This window comes from Drosophila subpulchrella, unplaced genomic scaffold (genome assembly GCF_014743375.2).
Source record: "Drosophila subpulchrella strain 33 F10 #4 breed RU33 unplaced genomic scaffold, RU_Dsub_v1.1 Primary Assembly Seq370, whole genome shotgun sequence".
Classification (NCBI taxonomy): domain Eukaryota; kingdom Metazoa; phylum Arthropoda; class Insecta; order Diptera; family Drosophilidae; genus Drosophila; species Drosophila subpulchrella.
Genome location: NW_023665591.1, coordinates 620,006 through 641,493, shown reverse-complemented (window position 1 = coordinate 641,493; position 21,488 = coordinate 620,006). Strand labels below are relative to the sequence as shown.

Sequence of the window (21,488 nt, the reverse complement as noted above, 5' to 3'; positions counted from 1 at the left end):
TGATGCCTTCCGGAACTCAGCCACTTGTGTCTCAATTCGGAGATTCCTGATGTCCCAATCCCGAACGTCTCGACTTGGCGATCTCGCTCCTTGTATGCTTCTTACGGCGCTGTTTCCGACGACTCGCCTGGTTGTGGCTCCCTCGTAGATTACTTGCTTGACTGACTGTTCACTTGGTACTTTAACTGATCTTGAAGGTTTGACTCCTCGTGATTGACTGATCCATCTTCCAGCGCTCTGCGGTCTTATATAGGGCCTCCGGGAACCGTTATTTCCCTTTTGCTCACGGCCCGCTGGATCTCTCCACTCCGGGTCCAAGGACCGTGCCTCCTGGTTGACCCACTTGTCCTTCACGTACCGCTTCCAACTGATGCGCTGCCCACAGCTGCCGTCCCGCTGATTCCCGTGATGCTTGTGGCACGCCTGTGTGCCGCTCCACTGCCGAGATGTGGCACTTCTTCTCCCGATCCAAAGTTCACGGGAGAGTCCAAAGTCCGGTGGAGTTCCGTTATCCGCTTTTGCACACGGCACTCTTGCTCTGCCCGCCAAGTCTCCATTCTCTCATTCTCCTTGGTCTCCAAACTCTCCTGATCTCCATCCAAGTCTCCAAACTCTCCTCGCCCCGCCGTTACTACGCGAATTCGCCGCTTATCTGGTAAGCGGCCGGCCATCTGCTGCTGCTTCTATTTGTGGGGAGTTATTCAACTCCTCACAGTGTCCTCATTTCCCGCCTTTGCTCTGTTAAACAGGCATCTGCAGTTAGTTCTGATAGTTGTTGGGTCCACAAGGGCGGTTTTTTCCTTCCCCATGGTTTCCCTGCGGAGCATGCCACTTTGAAGGCAGTGTTGCATGCCTCTGTGAATTTATATACTGTTTCGCCCAGCTCCTGTGGGTTTGTGATGCTTTCTGACGGTTCCATGGGGAGGATATTTGTCGTCTGGGGTTGACCGGAAAGGGCGAATCAAAGGACAATACAATTTCTATGAATCTATGGTCCGAAAAGGAGTGCTCGTCAAAGCAGAGAGACTCACCTCTGTCGTTGTTGTTTGGGCAACCCCACTGGGTGTGATGGGCGTTGGCGTCACAGCCTATTACCAAACCTTTCCTGAGCTTTTCGCATTCCTCTGCCAGTCCTCTGACCAGCTCATCTGGGGGTTTTCCTTTTCAAAGGCCAAGTAGGCCGATAGGACCCTTATAGAGCCACTTTGCAGCTCCAGGCTTACTGCGGTGTTGTCTCCGTTGCTGTAATTGCGAAGTAGAAATATACTAAGATGCCTTTTGGCTAATATGCAGGTTCGAATTTTACCTTCTTTGGGGTCAAGCATAAGCTTGTATTCCTTTGTTCCTAGTCCAGCAACCTTGCCTCCTACTACCCAAGGTTCCTGTATAAGGACTAAGTCGGCTCCGCCTTCGGTCAGGCGAAGCAGAAGTGCAGCAGACGCTGCTTTACTGTGGTGAAGGTTTATTTGTAGAAGTCTTAGTGACATCTACAGCTTCAACCTCCACCACAGTGACGTCGGCCTCCTCTGTATCGCTGAGGTCTACGTCCTCGATAGCCGGTCCGAGCGCTCCCATCTCTCTGCTTAGCGACGAATCGGTGGAGTAGCCATCCTCCGGCCCACCAGGTGCCTCCAACTCCTCAGCGAGCACCTGCTCGGCTGGGTTGCCGGCAGAGCTACTAGCGGCGTTGGAGTCGCCCTTATACACCTTGATGTGTATCGCACTGAACCCGAAGTTCAGCACTCCTCGAGCATTCTCGATCGGAGCAACTGACTCCTTGTTCAGGACCAACACCGCCTGGTTGACGTCCCCTTCATGCTCCTCCACCTTGACGACTTTCCAGTTCTTCGTGGGGAGGAGCGGGTTGCATACTTGCAACATGAAGAGGATGTCCTCCGGCACTTTGATCACTGCTGAAAGCCAGATCCTGGCTCGGGGTCTACTGGGGACATCGCACCAGTCTAGAGCGACGATGTTCGCCCCTTCGTAGACCTCGCCGAGCTTGCTGTCGCCTGTTTATACAAGTCAGCCGACCGCTGACTGTCGCAGGCCACCCCTTGACGCTGCCCTGGTACCAGCCCGCGTCCATGCAGCAGGGCGAGGTGCCTGGCCTCTCCCGTACCATGCGCAGGCAAATGAGGGAAAGGTGGGACTCCACTGCCTTCCACTTGTTCCTGGGGATCCTGCCCTCCGGATTTCCCCTGTCAATCAGGCCGAGTAGGACACGGTTCTTCGTGATTTCGGCGATCGAGACCGATGGCTGGATTTTAGATCGAGGGATCGCTGCCGTTTCGCCTGAGTCCCTTTTTGAGTGGGCTTATCCTGCCCGTAGTTAGGAAGCACCTTCATTGCACACTCTACCTTTTTTAGCCATTCAGGCGAAGGTGTGGCAACGGTGCTCCTAGCGTGTGAGCGCAGAGTCTGGGCAGCAGTCCGCCTTTCTGCGTATGTGTATTTGTTTGCTCCAGCGGGTGGCCCGAGCGCCTTGGCAGTGCCTACCGCTGCTTTAGGCGCAGATGCGCTCGTGGCGAAGGCGTTTGCGGCTGGCTTTCTGCCACCCGTCATCCCCAGTTTGGGATGCGGCCCTTTCGGGACCGTGCTGGTATGGATGGTGGAACCAGTGTTCAGCTTATCCATGGGTGTTTTGAGAGTTCCCGTCTCTGTGTTTTGTGTTGTGTTGTTAGTTTTATTAATTAGTAGAGTTAATTTTCTATTAACTGTACCATAATAATCCATTATGGATAATTTTCCCTGACTCAATACACTTAATTCCTGTTCAATAATATGAATTGGACGTTTGTCGCTAAAGACAAAGTCAAGTCTGGCCATTATGGCATCGAAATGTAGTACCGTATCATTATGGGTTAAGGCATCGTTTGCCATTTCCGTTATTTTGTTTCTTAATAATTATAAGGCAGAATAAAACCTTTCTCTCCCTCAGGCATATTGCCCCATGGCTATTTCAGCTGATTCTCTCCAGTTTACATATTTATCTTCTTCACCTTTATATTCCCTAACAGATTTGTTGATCTCCTAAGATGTGTCGCTCTTGATATTTGGATCTATAATCTCTTTCTGATAATCCTCAACCGTTTTAATTTTGTGAGAAAGCGGCGATCTTAAGTTGACGATCTCCTCCATTAATGGATTTAATTCAAAATTTACAATTTGTTTTATTAAATCTCCTACATTTAACATTGTACTGTTTGTAATCGCCTGATGGTTTGTATGTTCTTGAGGCGGATTCATGTGGAGTTTTTTATTTGCTCCCGTCTGGCTTGTTGAAGGTTCTGACATTTTGAGAATTTTTTCGAAATCAGAAATTAATTATTCCACTTTGTTTTTATATTTCTTTTTTACACAATTCTTTTATAATAATAATTATTATTATTAATAAAAAAAGGTAGTATCGCTCACGAATCGTCGTCCTTATTTTTGTTCTCATTGTTTTCTGATCCTGTTGGGGTCGTCTTACTGTTGGTTGATGATTCTACTTAGGGTCGTCCTTCCTTTTTTGGTTTTCAGATTTTAGCTTTGGGTCTTCCTTCTTTTTTTTGGCTTTCAGACTTTAACTTGGGGTCTTCCTCCTTTTTCAATGTTTATTTTCGGCGAGGGTTTGCCCTTCAGCCTGTTTTCTTTGAATGTCTTTTTGTTGATGATTTCAAAGATTTTTTGATAATTTTTGATTAAAAAATTTTTTTTTAATTAAATTGTTTTTCTCAATAGTTTTTTGTTTCTATGAATTTTTTTTTGTAATTTCTTAATTTTTATGTCCGAGCGGTGAATTTATGTTGCGATCACTATTTTGTAATTTAAGTTTTAAAGGGATTATTTCATTAATTATTTTCCACCTTTTTTTTTATTTTTTGATCAACACACACTTTTCATTTTTTGGCCGGTTGTATAGAGTTTAAGGGGATTATTGCACTTATTAATTTCCACCTTATTTTTTTCAACACAGGCTTTATATATTCGTCGGTTGTATCGGGTTTTTGGCCACGCTAAATTCAATTTTTCACTTAAAAACTTTTTTAGTGTTTATTTTAAAGCTTTGTTTTAGAATTTTTTAATTACACGGCCAAACGTTGGGCAGTTCTCACTAGTGAACTAATTAAAAAAAATTTTTTTTTTTTTTTACCCTTGCAGAGGGTATAATGATTTCAGTCAGAAGTTTGCAACCCAGTGAAGGAGACGCTTCCGACCCCATAAAGTATATACAAGGGTGGTCAAAAGTATTTTCACAAAAAAAAAGTTAAATATATTCATAATTTGAACTTACATCTTGTTAACTTTGGCATCAATGGAAAGGTAATTTAAATGCCGTTTGAATGGTACAATACATTTCTTAACCAAAACTGCAAAAAGAATTTTTCAAAAATCATTTTGCTTACATTTTTTATGATTTTTTAAGGTGACACTGTCGGAAAAAATTTGTATGAAAAAGAGAAAAATATGGCTAAAATGCATGTTTCTAAGCATTTTCAAAAAATCATAAAAAATATAAGCAAAATGATTTTTGAAAAATTCTTTTTGCAGTTACTATTATTTTTGTTTGAAGAAACTTTTTGCATCAAAAAATTTAAGTTTTCAAGTCGAGGAAAAAGTTCAAAAAGGACATTTTCACACAAATTCGTCCTTTTCAATAAGTTTTGAATGTGTTAAGAAATGTATTGTATCATTCAAACGGCATTTAAATTACCTTTCCATTGATGCCAAAGTTAACAAGATGTAAGTTCAAATTATGAATATATTTAACTTTTTTTTTGTGAAAATACTTTTGACCACCCTTGTATAATCTTGATCAGCATCACTAGACGAGTCGATCTAGCCATGTCCGTCCGTTTCTACGCAAACTAGTCTCTCAGTTTTATAGCTATCGGGCTGAAACTTTCCCAAAAGTCTTATATCTTTTGCAGGTAGTATATAAGTCGGAACCAGCCGGATCGGACAACTATTTTCTAAATTTTCATTTGAATTTTCACTTGTGAAAATGCGGACATCCCATACATTTTTCTATATGGAGCGTCACTTGTTCTTCACTTGTGCAAGAGGACATGTCCCACGGGATTCACAAGGTTATTCACAAGTGAAACTTTTTTTTGGAACTGAAGGGAATGTACTCGTACACATACATTCATGCAAACATGAATGTATGCGTGCACAATTATCTATGTAACTTTTGCACATTTGAACACGCAAATTTCAAGACTGACAAACAAAATATTTTCATTTTTAAACCCTCCACAATCTTGTTTGTGTGTTACTTTTTAACATATGGGGTGTCATTCGACGCGTATTTTAAGTGAGAATACAACTGGACTAATTTATCCCCATCGGCCCCAACAGATTAAATTTTTTAAATATTCACTTTTACACTCTCACTGCTCATTCTCCCCCCAATTCAATTAATTTTTTTAAGTCTTGGTATGCAATCCTTTTATATTTGTCGGTACCTTTCGATTGATGTATCACTCGTAACGATCGGACGATCACAGTAGATTTTCATTTCTTCCTGTACATATTGTAGTCGACTTTGCACACTCTCCTGGTGCGTGATAATATTAACATAATTTGGCATCTAATCTAATAATACCACGAAAAATGGGAAAAACGGACTCCAATAGGCCGTCGTTAATGTTTCTATAATCCCTCATAACTATTAAATGGTCAAGGTATTGTGTGACAAATGCAGAAGTCAAAAGTATGTGATCATGGTTAGGAAAGAATGGGACAAGAAGTTGGTCGTATAAAGTTACGCTGTCAGTATCTGACACGAAAAATAATTATAATAACGAGAGAGTTACAATATATGCTTCCAATTAATAGCTTTCCAAAAAATTTTTAAGATTAAGCCAAGTTTCGGACGCACATACCACATCTCCGCTTGAATTGATCACTGTGGACGGCGTATATAGCCTCAGGTCCGATCATAACGAGTGATACACGGAAGAAAAGATATGATGTGATTTTCTTTCATTTTCATAAGTCGATTGGTTGAGGAGAAACTGCGGTGAAAGAAGAAAAAGTTATATATAGAAGACTTAGGCTAGGGAAGCCGGAGAAGCAAAATGTACCAATCTTTTCATTTATTAATTTTTTTCCGAAATATGCGTCGATTGGTACCAAACCATTGCAGTACAATGCTTAGCTGCATTAGCTGCCACGCAGCTGGTGAAGGTGGGGTCGTACGATTCTCCAATGGAGAGGTCGTCGTAACCGTTCTTTGCGAGGACACGCCTGGCAGGATGTCCATGTGGGGAGCGAACTCCCACTCGGAATGTTCCCTCCCACTGGGATTCTCTGGTAAATCTCCTCCAGCACTTCAACTATTCTGCGGATTTGCCCTGTTGTTGTATTGCTTCCTGTCGGTTAAGACCCACAATGATGGGCAAAAGGTCCTTTTTCATCTGCACCGACCTTCTGCAGGCGTTTTTGGTGTTTTCCTTCCATTTTCAATTTTTAGTCTTCACACCGCTTTTGCACGAAAACCGCCTAAGATTACAATTCTTATTCCGTGGCTAACGGCGTTCATCAAAATTCACTCGCTAAATCTGGTATTTTTTCTGGCATAGTTTTAGCTCATCTGAGTAGCGCGCTGAAAACAGACCCGACGAAAAGCGTTAGCCGCGTATTTGCCTCTCGCTCACTCCTATTGCTAGCTCGCGGTTTTCGTCGATGTGAGTACTAGGCTTGAAAAAATAAGTGTGCTGTAAAGAGACGAAAATAAGTCGCTACAACTCTCTTCACCGGCAAATAATACCGCACACGCAAATCCATTCAGTATTTCAGTGTTTTTATTCAGATTTTGGCGCCATTATAAGGAAATTATTGTTGGTGTAGCACCAAGGAGCCTTCCAACGGCTCTGAACTCAGCAAATGATCTGTAACGAAGCTGCAACTAAAATGCCCCACCTTATCCGTCAGTTACAGTGGTTAGCTATTCTCCAAACAGGATCGAGAATGTGTCAGTGAGAATCGGCATTATTTCAGACACGATTGGCAGTGAGTTTTTAAGGGTGATCCTAAACGTAACAAAAGCAATAAAAACCTACGGCCATAAACCAACTTAAACCCAAAAAAAATTTAAATTTAAATTTTCTGGGAAAAATCCAATGGGTGAGTTGTCTAAGAGCTGTATTTTGACATTAGGCTTGGCCGTCGGAAAACATGTTAAAAAAAAATACAAATTTGTACGCCTGAAGCCAAATTGATGACAAATCCGAAAATAGCCAAAAGTCTGCAGCGGAAGAGCAGCGGTTCTACAAACCGTGAGAGAGAAGAAGATGCAGTAAACTAAATCGAGAGCATATAAGACGTCGAATTTATAAGTAATGTTAATTTAAGCCCGGTTCTCGCTGTTTCCGCGCTTGCGCTAAAGGCCTTTGGTATGTTTGGGGATACGTAAGGTTTTGTGCGTGGAAATTGAGGCAGGAATGGGTCTCAGAAAGAAAGGAAGAGCAGTGAAAAAGAAATCTGTGCCAGTGATCTTCCCTAACCCCTCTTTACCACTAAGACCATTACATAATCCGATGGACTACTAGTACCGGAAAAAGCCAATAGCCCACGGGAAAAGCGAATTCATTCCCATAATGTGTCGGTTTCCGGTTGAAAGTTTGAATTTTGGAAATGCCGTTGTAGAAGTTCACATCGCAGGCGCAGAACAGTGAGAGAGCGTGAGAGAGAAGTAGCCCAGACGCGAACCCGAGAGAGAGGCTCCGAATACGGTTGTGCGTTAGAGTGAGATAAAGCATCCCATCAGTTCTGCAGTAGGGATGCGGTGACATGTCTGAAGGCAAAAAACTTTTTCTTTTTTTTATGTGCCAAAAACGATGTGCCGCTGTTGACGTCAGCAGAGCAGTCGGCGCAGCGTAGAAGACTGCCTACGAAAACGGTCGTGCAACAAAGCGAGGAAGAGGTTCCCTCCCTTTGGTTTGTCTTATAATTTGCCTGCACTCGGAGCTCTCAAAGACAAATCTCGGCTGATCCGTTATTTCTTTTGCGTCTCTCCGTTATGTTCGGCTAGCGTCTAACATTTCGGCGGAAAAATTTTCGTGGAGCAGCGACATGTGAATGCACTAATATTTTAAGAGCATAATTGTATATCGAAAATAAATAACTTATATTGTTTTATAAAAGTAAATTATTTGGTTATAGTAAAATTAAGTAAATTGAATTTACTTATAATGTTATGTTTACTTATTATACATTTTTGTTACAATATTATTTTTTAGTTTAGTTATAGAAATTTAGTCAATTAAAATTTATTTCAATATTTTTAAGAAAAACTTCCAATAAAATCTTTACATTGTGAAAAATTAATATTTTAAAAAACCCCCCAAAACAGCAACAGCCTCTGGAGAGCGCTTTTTACGTTTGAGCCGATAAAAATGCGAGTGACCTTTTATTTCCTTTACTAATTTTATACCAATTTGGTCGAGCCATAAATATATTCTTGGCTGTTTTAATATACTCGCAGCCATATGTAGCCACTGTATCAGACCAAGATAACATGGGAACAGCTTAGCTTTTTGTTTACATTTTAACAATAAGTCAAACTGCCAAGTAACAGTGTCGTATAAAAGGTTAATTAATTCATATGGTAAACAAAGGGATTGCTTTTGAATTTCTTAAAAATTAAACTTTTCTTAAAATCTACATTAGCTTATTAAATATGGAAAGAATTATTTGTTATTTTTAAATTGTTAGAATTGAAATGAGGATTCAAGAAAACCATCAATATGTAAATTTTTTTTGTATTTAGTTTTAAATAAACATATAATAAGTGCTTAAAATATTTTTTTAATCACCGCTAAATAACCCCTAACCCATAACGCAAAAGGGTTTTAAAGTGGGATTTCAAGGCCAAGGTTTGGTGGGCAAAGTGGGTCGCGACGACAGCAGCGGACCATAACCGATACTTACATTTTACATAACATCCTACATTTGTTTTGTTTGTTTTTTCCACGTTTTTAAAATATAATAATAAGATCGTAGACCTTGTGGTATGGCAACCTTTTCACATCCCCCATTTGCTGACGAGCCAGAAAACCCAGAGTATCAGACGTGCGGCTATACCAGAGGGAATTCCATCCTGCCTACACTATAACAGATGCCTACAGATATAACTTGTGAGGAGTTGAATAACTCCCCACAAATCCCAGCAGCAGCAACAACAGATGGCCGGCCGCTTACCAGATACGCGGCGAATTCCCGTAGTAACGGAGAATGAAAGAGTTTGGAGACCAAGATGCGGAGAATGAGAAAGTGGAGACTTGGCGGGCAGAGCGAGAGTGCTGTGTGCAAAAGGGAATGACGTAACTCCACCGGACTTATGACTCTGCCGTGAACTTTGGACCGGGAGAAGAAGTGCCACATCTCGGCAGCTGAGCGGCACACAGGCAGCATTAGGTAGAACTTTGGTTGGAAGCGGTGCGTAAGGGACAAGTGGTTCAAACAGGAGCCACGGGCTTTAGAGCCAGAGTTGAGAGATTCAGCGGGCCTTGCGCAAAAGGGAAATAACGGTTCCCGGAAGCCCTATATAAAGCCGCAGGGCAGCAAGATCATTGGTCGATCACGAGGAGTCAAACCATCAAGATCAGTCAGATACCAATGTGAACAATCAGTCAACCAAGTAAACTACAAGGGAGCCACAACAAGTCGAGACGTTCGGGATTGGGATACCAGGAATCTCCGAATTGAGACGCAGGTAGCTGAGGTCCAGAGGGCATCTCACGGCTAGGTCAAGACGGTCTGTTTATTCCTGTCAACTAAGTCCTGGCGTTACGTATAGAGAATCTCGAGTATAACAAGCCAGAAGGGAGAGCGGTCGATCGGTACGGTCTCGAGTGGTGTTGTGCAGGAGAGCCCTACGGTTTCGACTCGTGAAGTCCCGGATCGGCGTATGCCCGAAACCACGAGTGCCAGAAGCCGGGACATAACCAGAGCCTTTGAAATACTCACCGTAGGCTTGCTTCCTCTGTCTGACCCAATCGGCTAGTTTCACCGAGAAGCCCTTGGTTAGGAAAAATTCCTAGAAATCTCCGGGTGAAAACCAGTTTCCAAAAACCTGTTGTTGGCGATGAACCATTTGAGGGCTGTGCCCTGCAGGAGTTTCGGCATCGCTTTGGGGATTGATACCTGCTGCGACGTCACTGACGATAAAATCATAGCTAGTGAACATGTGTTCCGATTTTAACAATTTTCGAAGTGCCGGTAGGTATTGAAAAGCAAAATAAAATAAAAGTATTTTACATTTTAATCTTTCTAAGTTTGGGCGTCACAGATTTCGGTTTGTAACCTGCCAAAGGTTCGAAGTACCGGCTACAAATTGGAAAAGTGTTATTAAGCCATAAAAAGTGGCTAAAATCGAACACTTGGTACTTTGACTGATGGATCAGTAATCAGTTATCATTTTGTTCTGCTTTACGCAGCCAATCTGTGTAATTCAAAAAAATCCAATTTAAACTTTTAGAAAATCTTAAAAATTGTAGGTCCTATACAGATTTTAGCGTTTATATCATTTGAAAGCCTTAAAGCCTTAAAGGCATATTCAAATAAGAAACTTGCGCTGAATGAGAAGCTGAGGAATGTCTGTCCGTATGAACGCTGAAATCTCGGAAACTATGAGAACTTAAATGAGCTTCCTGCGCAAAGAAAGTTTGTTTTAGCAGGGTGCCACATCAACTCTAACTATTTTCCTCAAAAACAAAAGAAAATCCAGTAGTAATACCTGTTACTCGTTGAGTATACTAGTTTTGTCGGAAAGTATGTAACAGGCAGAAGAAGGCGTTTCCGACCCCATAAAGTGTATATGTTCTTGATCAGGATCACTAGCCGAGTCGATCTAGCCCTGTCCGTCTGTCCGTATGAAAGCTTTGATCTCGGAAACTATAAAAGCTGCAATACTAGGATTAGACATGCAGATTCTAGAGATTCCTGCGCAGCGCAAGATTATTTTGTCATTGTGCAACGCCCACTCCAATGCCCACAAACTGCCCAAAACTGTGGCTCCTACAGCTTAAGTGCTAGAAAAAAATGCTAACTGAAATGTATTGTTCTCATCAACACCTATCGATTTACCCATAACCCGAGACACTCCAAAATTGCGTTCTCTCTGAGGAGGGTCAAACGTTATTTTAGGCATATGGTTTCTTTGACAAAATGGCTTTGAATTTCCCATTCATTGAGATTCGCTCAACCGAATAAATTTGATTTTCACGTCCTTTTCAATGTATTTTATGTAAGGCTAATGAAATATTTTTACTGGCTTACTGGTTACTATACCCGTTACTCGTAGAGTAAATGGGTATACTAGATTCGTCGGAAAGTGTGTAATAGGCAGAAGGAAGCGTTTCCGACCCCACAAAGTATATATATTCTTGATCATGATCACTAGCCGAGTCGATCTAGCCATGTCCGTGTGTACTTATTACGCGCTGAGACTTAGGAAACTATAAGAGTTAGGCTATTGTGATTTGGCATGCACATTCCTGAGCTTATTGCGCAGCGCAAGTTTGTTTCAGCAGGGTGCCACGCCCACTCTAACGCCCACAAGCCGCCCAAGACTGTGGCTTGTACAGTTTTGATGCTAGAATACAAATTTTAACTGAAATGTATTGTTCACATATCGATTATCGATTGACTCAAAAAAACTTTGCCACGCCCACTCTAACGCCCGTAACGCTTAAATCTGTCTACCGCCCACAAAACCATATTGAGATCGCGGGTAGGTGGCGCATTTCAGTCTCGGTTTGCTGCTTGCATATCTCCATTTCCTTTTTGTCCCTTTAGCTGAGTAACGGGTATCTGATAGTCGAGGTACTCGACTATAGCGCTCTTCCTTGTTTTTCATTTGCAAATGCGGAGGGTAAAACCTGATTTTCAAGACATATTTTCTTTTGTCAATATAGCTTAGAAATGTCAATTGATTGCGTTCCCCCAATAACTTATCACTTTATTTGGATCCATACATATTTCCCCTCCCTAATATACTTACATAAATTAGCAATTTAATAAATTTATTTTTTATATACCTAGGTTGAAAAAGAAGCTGCTCGACTTTCGCTGATAGGAGTAATTGAACGTCCGCAGAACAACGTGAAGTATAAGGATATAGGCAAAATATTGATTGGAAACCAATCTGCTTCATGGAAAGACGAATTGTTGACACGCCTTCGAAGTGTGACCAGCCAGCGTCCCTTCTCTCGGCAAGAGTTTGAGAGCTACGTGATCCGCAACAAGCCGGTCTTCGAACAAATCGCACGTCAATACCATGTCAATATCAAAGACATCCACTTGTGGCTGAACCAGAGCGCCAAGAACGCGGGCCTGCTCAGCTCTGAGTGGGAAGCCAGGGAACGCCTGCACATCGACAATCTGATCAACCAGCAACAGCGCAAGCAGCAGAGGTGGTCCGTTCAGGAGCTGGAGCTTCGACTGAACACCGATCAGAAGCACTTGAAGGACGCGGTTGGCCAGTATCATGTGACTGTCGAAGAGTTGATGGTATGGTACAAGAAAGAGCTTAGCCGACTCTTAGAGCAGCGCAGAATCGACCGCGGCTCAGACCTCTCGTGGCAGACCGTCGATTTGGATATTGCACGACAGGTCAACAACTGGCGTGAACAAGAGCGAATGCGCCTGCACGAAGTTGCCGTCGGCGTTATGATCACTGAGAAGGAGCTTCTTGACTTCATCTCACAGGACACAAGCTTCCAGGCGCAATTGGCCAAGCTCTATAATGTGAGTCTGAATCAGTTGGCGCCCTTGCAACGCATATATATCGGCAACATGGCGCGCGAGAACTTACTGGAGCAGCGCCGGTTGAACCATCTGGACACTTGGCAGCAGCGTGAGCGTGACCGCCTGTATGAATTCATAGGTAATCAAAACATGACCCAGTCGGAACTTAAAAATTGGCAGAGCCAGGACACACTCCTCATTGAAGAATTCTCCCAGAGGTACGAAATCTCTGCGCAGCAGCTCAAGGACTGGCAGAACCGGGAACTCGGGCGAATTAATCATTTGGCAATGTACTACGGCATGTCGCAGAGCGATCTGCAACAGTTCCGGGAGGGCGAGCTTCTCCAACTGGCCTATGTAAACCATCGCAAACTCTTGCCCGCTGCCCAATTAAAGAAATGGGAGAAGCACCACCACAGGTCCTTAAGCCGCTTGCAGAGCCGCTATGCCAAGTTTGGCGACGAATTTGTCGCCTGGCGCCGCATTCTCTTTCTGCGTAGCCAGGGTCTTATTGACCTTCCTGCAGATAGTGGAGGTGGTGGAGACGTGGTGGATTCTGGAAGCACCAACGCCACAGCTGTATACAATCCAATATTTTCAAAAGATAGAGGAGACCAGCCGCCCCACGCATACGAGGACTCCTTTGTTGAGGGAAATGAACCGGGCCTGGAGAGCGAGACGAACCATTCTCAAACTTTAAATTCCACCTACTCTGACGGGGGTGAACCGGTTGGAGGGTACGAGTACCATCGTGAAGACTTCACCTTCAACGTGCCAGTGGGCGCAGCCTCGGCCTCGGCTCGACCCACTGTATCCTCAGCTAGTGATAGGCCCACTCAACAGGAGGAAAATCTTGAAGAACAGCAGCAGGGGGAACCGCTCAGATGGAATGAAAGGCTGGATGATCCTGGAAAGCAGAAACAGTTTGAGAACCAGGTCTGGAACCATCAGTCGGATGGCCTTGGCCGGGATCAGATTCAGCTCAATGATGGCTCAACCTTCGGCCAAAGGGAGGGTCATACCAGCAGAAGTCAGCCTCTACAGCTACCTTCAAAAGTACATTTTTGATTAACGATAGTCTAGCAGGAAAATTAATGGTTCCATTTTTCTTAACAGGTAGAGGTCAATGCAACCGCAGAGCCATCGTTCTGGGACAAACTCAAGGAAAAGATCGGATGAAAAAAAAACTATAAGCTACCATTTACGGTATTTGCATACACTCATACAATTATTGTTTTCTGCATATATGTTTTTAATATCTTAGTAAAGGAAATAAATAAAGTACTCTTCTGTGCAGCAATAATATTTATGAAATATTTTTACTGGTTTACTGGTTATTATACCCGTTACTCGTAGAGTTAAAGAGTATACTAGATTTGTCGGAAAGTGTGTAATAGGCAGAAGGAAGCGTTTCCGACTGGTGTAGAATAAAAACGTTTTATTTCCCTTTTTGAGTGGACTGTATTTCAATTATTAAATTTATCACATTGTTTGTGTGTCCGATGCTTTTCGTTGTAGTCTTAACACGAAGTCCTAAAAAATCTCTAAAGTGTGACGCAGCACCAAAATATATTAAAAGGGAAAAGTTAGTATTTCATATACCAAAAAGAGAATAAGATTCAAAAATTAAATAACGGATGTAATGCGTTCATCAACATCCCGGGCCGCCCTGAAACAATGTTTCAGAATTAGGCAGTACAGCTAACTTGGTGATGGGTCGGGTCATCTCTCCAGTAGGCGTCTTAAGTTTTACAGCGCGTACAAGTCCATCTGGTCCAGGATGAGCTTCCACTACACGGGCTAGTATCCAAGCTGCTGGAGGGAGATTTGAGTCCTTGACGAGGACTACATTGTCTACAGCGATGTTGCGTTCCTTGTTGCTCCACTTTTGACGTTGCTGCAGGGATGTTAAATACTCTTGATGCCAGCGTTTCCAAAACCCTTGATACATCGATTGCAAGTGCTGCCAATAGTCCAGACGATTGATCGGCAAATGAGTCAGATCTCCCTCTGGAACAGTTGTGAATGGGCGCCCAATTAAAAAATGGGCCGGAGACAAGTAGGTAAGGTCAGTGTCAGGTGTATAGCATAACGGTCGCGAGTTCACCACTGCACTGATCTGAGCAATCAGAGTTTGCATTTGTTCAAAGGTTAGAACAGTTTTTCCCACACCTCGACGCAGATGTAGTTTGACGGAACGTACTGATGACTCCCACTTTCCTCCCCAATGTGGCGAATGAGGAGGAATAAAACTCCACTTAATTCCATCATTGGCCAGCGATTGTGTTAGATTGCGTTGATGCTCCTGCGAAGATAAAAATTGCTGCATCCCATCTAATGCCCGTTTGGCGCCAACAAAATTCGTCCCGTTGTCGCTGAAGATCTGTGAGCATTTTCCTCGAAGGGACATGAAACGCCGAAGACATGCCAGGAATGTGTCAGTGCTAAGATCGGTGGCCAGTTCCAAATGTATGGCTGATGTTACAAGGCAAACAAAGAGGCATATGTAGCCCTTAGTTTTTCGGGGATTGCGCCCTCTCCTTTCCTTTAGTATAAATGGACCAGCGTAGTCACAGCCTGAGTGCTGGAAGGGTAAAGCTTCTGTTATACGGATGCCTGGTAGATCGGCCATGAATTGGTGCTCCGTGAGTTTACGTTGGCGGAAACATTTGATGCAGTTGTGAACCAGATTTCTTATCAGGTTACGCGCACCAAAGATCCAATACCTTTGACGAGCGATTACAAAAAGTGCAGAAACTCCTGGATGAAGATTTGTCGTATGCTCGTGCTCCAAAATCATTCTTGTGATGCGGTTCGACTTCGGAAGCAGTATAGGGTGTTTTACATCAGCTGGTAATTGTGAGTTGTCCAGTCGTCCACCAACTCGAAGAAGGCCATCCTTGCAGATAATCGGCGAGAGCTTCAGCAATTGAGAGCGGCTGTGAAGTGGCTTGTTTTCCGTCAGTAGTTTGCGGTCTTCCATGAAACATTTCTGAGCCTCTTGCAGGCAAAGAATGCGAGCAGCCTGAATCTCCTCAAAGGTGAGCATCTTGCCATTTGCCAGCGTTGCAGATTTAATGGCCTTGGTATTTTGGATGAAGCGCAAGGCGTAAGCTACAACGCGTACCAGCTTTGTCCAGGACGAGACGCGTTGTGTCAAAGCTTCGATTGGTGACAATGAGCAGCTTTCCTGTGCGGTTAATGCGGTGGTCTTCACTTCTTCCTTTCCATGGTTTTCTAAAAGGGAAGAACAGAACTTTTTACAGGTCAACTTTACCGCTAGCATTTCTGGATCTTGCAGCCATGAAGGTCCCATCCACCATAAGTCGAAATGGAGAAGGTCCGAAGCAAGCATTCCTCGTGTGGCGCAGTCCGCCGGATTCTCCTTTGTGTTCACATGATGCCATGCGTTGCGCGGTAAGGCTTCGAGTATTTCTGAGGTTCTATTGGCTACAAATGTTTTAAGCTTAGATGGTGGATGTGATAGCCAAGCCAAGACTATGGTTGAGTCACACCATGCATGTACTTCAATGTCCTTGTGTTGTAGTGCAGCTTTGACTGATAAGAACAGTCGGCTCAGTAGCAAAGCGCCACACAGTTCGAGACGCGGTAGAGACTGCTGCTTTAGTGGAGCAACTCTGGTTTTTCCTGCTATGAGTGAAACAGATACGGTGCCATCTGCTCGCACCACTCTGCTATAGATGACTGCGGAATATGCCTTGATGGATGCATCTGAAAATCCATGCAGTTCGATGTGATCTTCATTGTTTTGGACAAACCGTGGCAGGCGTAGATCTCGAAGGATGTGTAGGTCGTTACGGCATTTATTCCACCAGTCCGCAATTTTCGGAGGAAGCTCTGTGTCCCAGCCGAGATCGAGTAGCCACAATTCTTGGAACAGAATCTTAAACTGCACTACCACTGGCGACAGAATACCCAGCGGGTCAAAAATGCGTGCCACATCTGACAGCACTTGGCGTTTGGTGTTGTCCGGATTTGTTGTAAGGCAAACTTTGTAGGATAACATGTCCTCTCCTGGATCCCAATGAATGCCAAGAACTCGGCTTTTTGTCAATGTCTTCTGGCGATAGTTCTCGCATGTGGCCCAACTGAAGATAATCTCGCATAAATTGCACGTACTGTGAATGCAGATTGGGGTCTTTCTTTAGGCGGCGTTCTACACCCCTCAATCTTGTTAGCGCTCCTTGTAATGTGTCCGAAAACTGTTCCTTTGAGTTTTTGAACGGAAGCTCGACGATGTAACGCCCCTTAGAGTCCCGAGTGTGCGTCTTCACAAAGTGCTGTTCAACTTCATCGTCCTCTGGTTTCCCATGGAATTCCTGATTGACATCCTCCAGCTCCCAAAAGCGCCTTAGCGATGCGTCAATGTCAATAGCCGTGTGCATTGTTGTTGTAGATGAACATCCGGTAGTAACGATAGATGTTATGACCCATCCAAATATGGTCGAAATGGCGATGATGTTGCCTTGGTTGTCGAACATCTTTTGACCGGTGAACACGGTCCAAACGTAGTCGCTGCCCAGGAGTATATCAACTGGCGCCAACGACTGATAGTCAGAATCCGCAAGCTCAAAGCCAGCGAATGCCTTGAGTGCTGAGGCGGCGATATCGTGTCTTGCCAACGTGGAGGTAATTTTGCTGAGTACGTGAGCACGTACCTTCATTGTGTGATCTGAGATCCTTGACTGCAAGTCCAGTGTGCTGCAGCCTCTAGTTATCTCAGCCTTGATTGACGAGATTCCGGTTACCAAAATTCGTGACGGAAAGCGTGCCAGTCCGAGAGCCTGTACGCACCGCTCGGAGATGTACGACAGTTCCGAACCACTGTCCAAAAGCACCCGGCAGGTAGTGTGCGATCCTGTTGCGTTTTTGACAAACACTAGAGCTGTTGGCAATGCACTTTTTCGTAGCCCTTGTGGCTGTGTTGCTGTTGTTGAACCGTGGCACAAGGATTCAGCTGTGGGAGCCACTTGTGTCCGTGCGATATGGCTGATGGTGACCGTAGCATCTTCGGGAGCGCTTGGAATGTGCCTTTCATCATCTCGTGAGTGTGTCGAGGTGACAGCGGCTTGCGAATTAAGAGTATCAGCATGTAACAGAGAGTGGTGACGATTATGGCAAAACTTGCATGTGAATTTGGATTCACACTTTCGCGACACATGCCCAGGCTTAAGGCAGTTAAAGCACAGTGATTTTTCCTTAACAAATGTGCGTCTCTGCTCGATTGACAATTCACCAAACTTTGAGCAGGCGTAGATCTTGTGCTCCTTGGAGTTACACTTCACACAAGTGTTTGCTTCCATTGAGACTAAAGCGTGTGATGATCGCTTGGCCTTGCCATGTTGTGGGCCAACCTTGAAGTCTATGTCTGCCTCACTTTTGCTGAGCTCGAATTCCTCGCAACGTCGGTCTAAAAACTTGAGTAGATCATCCACAGACGGAGATTCCAGATCCCGGCTTCCTTCGATCCATTTGCGACGGGTTTCAGCATCGATCTTGGCTAGGATGAAGTGTATAATCCAGCAGTCCCTATTAGTTTGCCCTGCTGCATCCAGGCCGCGTACAATTTCGGTGGCTCCGTCCGTCACCTTGCGCAGAACTGTTACATCTGCTTTGGCGGTCGAAGGTAAGTTAACAAATGTCTCCAGCAGAGTGTTAACAATGTGACGTGGTCTATTGTACCGATCAGTTAGGCAAGTCCAAGCAGCCTCGTAAGCTGCATCCGTTATTGGCATATGTCGTATCAAGTCGGCTGCTTCTCCAGTGATGTATGTTTTCAAGTAGTGCAACTTTTGTATTGCTGTCAAATGCTGCTTGCTATGGATCGTACTCTCGAAGATGTTTTTAAAGGCGGGCCACTCCTTGTAGTCGCCAGTGAATAGCTTGATGTGGATTTTTGGCAGTTCATTATGCAATACATTTGCTGCCGAGTTTGCCCTTAAAAGCGCTGCTTGTTGCTCAGCCAAACGCTCATTGAGCTGCTGTTGTTGTTCCAGAAAACGAACTAGGTTTTCGTTTCCCACTCCTGATGCCATTGATGCGGCCTCATCAGGGTTGCCAGGTTGTCTGAAGTTGTTGCCTTCTCTTTCATTCTCCTGAGATTCTTCACAGGTGCGTATGAGGTTGCGAAATAATGAGCTTGCTTGTAAGTATTTGTCCTCGTACCTTTCGTTGTCGATGGCTGGATCGACGTACCCTTCCTCTTCGTCAAAAAGGGCCATTTGGTCGCTAATGGACTCAAATTCTTTCCATACGATTTTGAGCCTTTCCAATGAAACTTTTATTTCATGAAGCTCCCATTTTGATCCCGCACGTGGATCTTGAGACGCCGTTAGCAAACGCGTAATGCTTGCCTTCGCACGACTTCTAGCTGCCTTCAAAAGTTTAAACTGATCCATGTTTATCAGTAACTATTTGGCTAGAAGGACCAATGCTCCGATGCTTTTCGTTGTAGTCTTAACACGAAGTCCTAAAAAATCTCTAAAGTGTGACGCAGCACCAAAATATATTAAAAGGGAAAAGTTAGTATTTCATATACCAACAAGAAAGGAAGTTAGCTTCGGCAAGCCGAAGCTTATATACCCTTGCAGCTATAATTATTAAATTTAAAAACACAAAAAATGATATTCCCAATAGTATAAGATAATATGTCAAAAAACACCGAAGCTATAATTTGTTTCATATTATTTTCCTACCAATTTTGCGATCGTTCCTATGGCAGCTATATGACATAGTCGTCCGATTTTGATAAAATTTAATTCGAAATTCAGAACTAATTAAAAAATGTTATTTCCAAGCGTTGGAGGTTATATGTTGAAAAACACCGAAGCTATAATTTTTTTCATATTATTTTTCCACAAATTTTCCGATCGTTCCTATGGCAGCTATATGATATAGTCGTCCGATTTCGATAAAATTTAATTCAAAATTCAAAATTATTTAAAAAATGTTATTTCCAAGCTTAGGAGTTTATATGCTAAAAAACACCAAAGATATAATTTTTTTTCATTTTTTTGTCCGATTATTCTTATGGGAGCTATAAGATATAGTTGTCCGATCCGGCTGGTTCCGACTTATATACTACCTGCAAAAGATATAGGACTTTTGGGAAAGTTTCAGCCCGATAGCTTTAAAACTGAGAGACTAGTTTGCGTAGAAACGGACGGACAGACGGACAGACGGACAGACGGACATGGCTAGATCGACTCGTCTAGTCATGCTGATAAAGAATATATATACTTTATGGGGTCGGAAACGTCTCCTTCACTGCGTTGCAAACTTCTGACTGAAATCAATATACCCTCTGCAAGGGTATAAAAAGAGAATAAGATTCAAAAATTAAATAACGGATGTAATGCGTTCATCAACACCGACCCCATAAAGAATATATAGTCTTGATCAGGATCACTAGCCGAGTCGATCTAGCCATGTCCGTTTGTACTTATTACGCGCTGAGACTTAGGAAACTATAAGAGTTAGGCTATTGTGATTTGGCATGCACATTCCTGAGCTTCTTGCGCAGCGCAAGTTTGTTTCAGCAGGGTGTCACGCCCACTCTTACGCCCACAAACCGCCCAAAACTGTGGCTTGTACAGTTTTGATACTAGAATACAAACTTTAACTGAAATGTATTGTTCACATCAATACTTATCGATTGACTTAAAAAAAGTTTGCCACGCCCACTCTAACGCCCGTAACGCTTAAATCTGTCTACCGCCCACAAAACCATATTGAGATCGCGGGTAGGTGGCACATTTCAGTCTCGGTTTGCTGCTTGCATATCTCCATTTCCCTTTTGTCCCTTTAGCTGAGTAACGGGTATCTGATAGTCGAGGTAGTCGACTATAGCGCTCTTCCTTGTTTTTTATTTGCAAATGCGGAGGGTAAAACCTGATTTTCAAGGCATATTTTCTTTTGTCAATATTGCTTAGAAATGTCCATTGATTGCGTTACCCCAATAACTTATCACTTTATTTGGGTTCATACAACCATCAGTCGGGTGGCCTTGGTCGGGATCAGATTCAGCTCAATGATGGCTCAACCTTCGGCCAAAGGGAGGGTCATACCAGCAGAAGTCAGTCTCTACAGCTACCTTCAAAAGTGCATTTTTGATTAACGATAGTCTAGCAGGAAAATTAATGGTTCCATTTTTCTTAACAGGTAGAGGTCAATGCAACCGCAGAGCCATCGTTCTGGGACAAACTCAAGGAAAAGATCGGATGAAAAAAAAACTATAAGCTACCATTTACGGTATTTGCATACACTCATACAATTATTGTTTTTTGCATATATGTTTTTAATATCTTAGTAAAGAAAATAAATAAAGTTCTCTTCTGTGCAGCAATAATATTTATGAACGTACATAAAACTAAGAGAGAGAAAGGCCGCTGATTCGGAGTTTGCTCCACCAAGCGGCATTTACATTTAATGCTCGCAGCTTTTTTTGAGTTGAACTAGTTTTGGGTGCAGATGGATATTAGTACATACAAAAAAACATACTTACACCTTGAATCTCTGATCATGTAGGCGCTAGATAGATGATAGCGTTATCGTCCTTAGAACGGCAGTAGTTGTGTGTAACAACTTTCCGAGATTATACATTTTATTAGCTTATAACTTTTTGGGTATTGATAATCAGAACAAAATCCCACTTACACTTTTACAACATATGAAAAAATGTGCGCTGCGCAAGAACCTCAAGAAATGAAATGCCGCATCCCAACAAT

General features: G+C 43.2%; 1 protein-coding gene and 1 long non-coding RNA gene across 2 annotated transcripts in view; both read left to right on the top strand.

Moving 5' to 3' along the window:
• LOC119561817 (tiggrin) overlaps positions 1-14,046 on the top strand; it is a 217,120-nt gene extending 203,074 nt beyond the window's left edge. The window contains exons 5-6 of the mRNA XM_037875294.1: positions 12,037-13,797; positions 13,858-14,046. Coding sequence (XP_037731222.1) covers positions 12,037-13,797; positions 13,858-13,920 — 1,824 coding nt within the window. The 3' untranslated portion in view covers positions 13,921-14,046. The remainder of the gene's footprint in view (positions 1-12,036; positions 13,798-13,857) is intronic.
• Positions 14,047-20,754: 6,708 nt separating this feature from the next.
• On the top strand, positions 20,755-21,111 carry LOC119561816. The gene is made up of 2 exons (XR_005221460.1): positions 20,755-20,862; positions 20,923-21,111. It is a non-coding gene; the product is annotated as an uncharacterized LOC119561816 (long non-coding RNA).
• Positions 21,112-21,488: the final 377 nt, after the last annotated feature.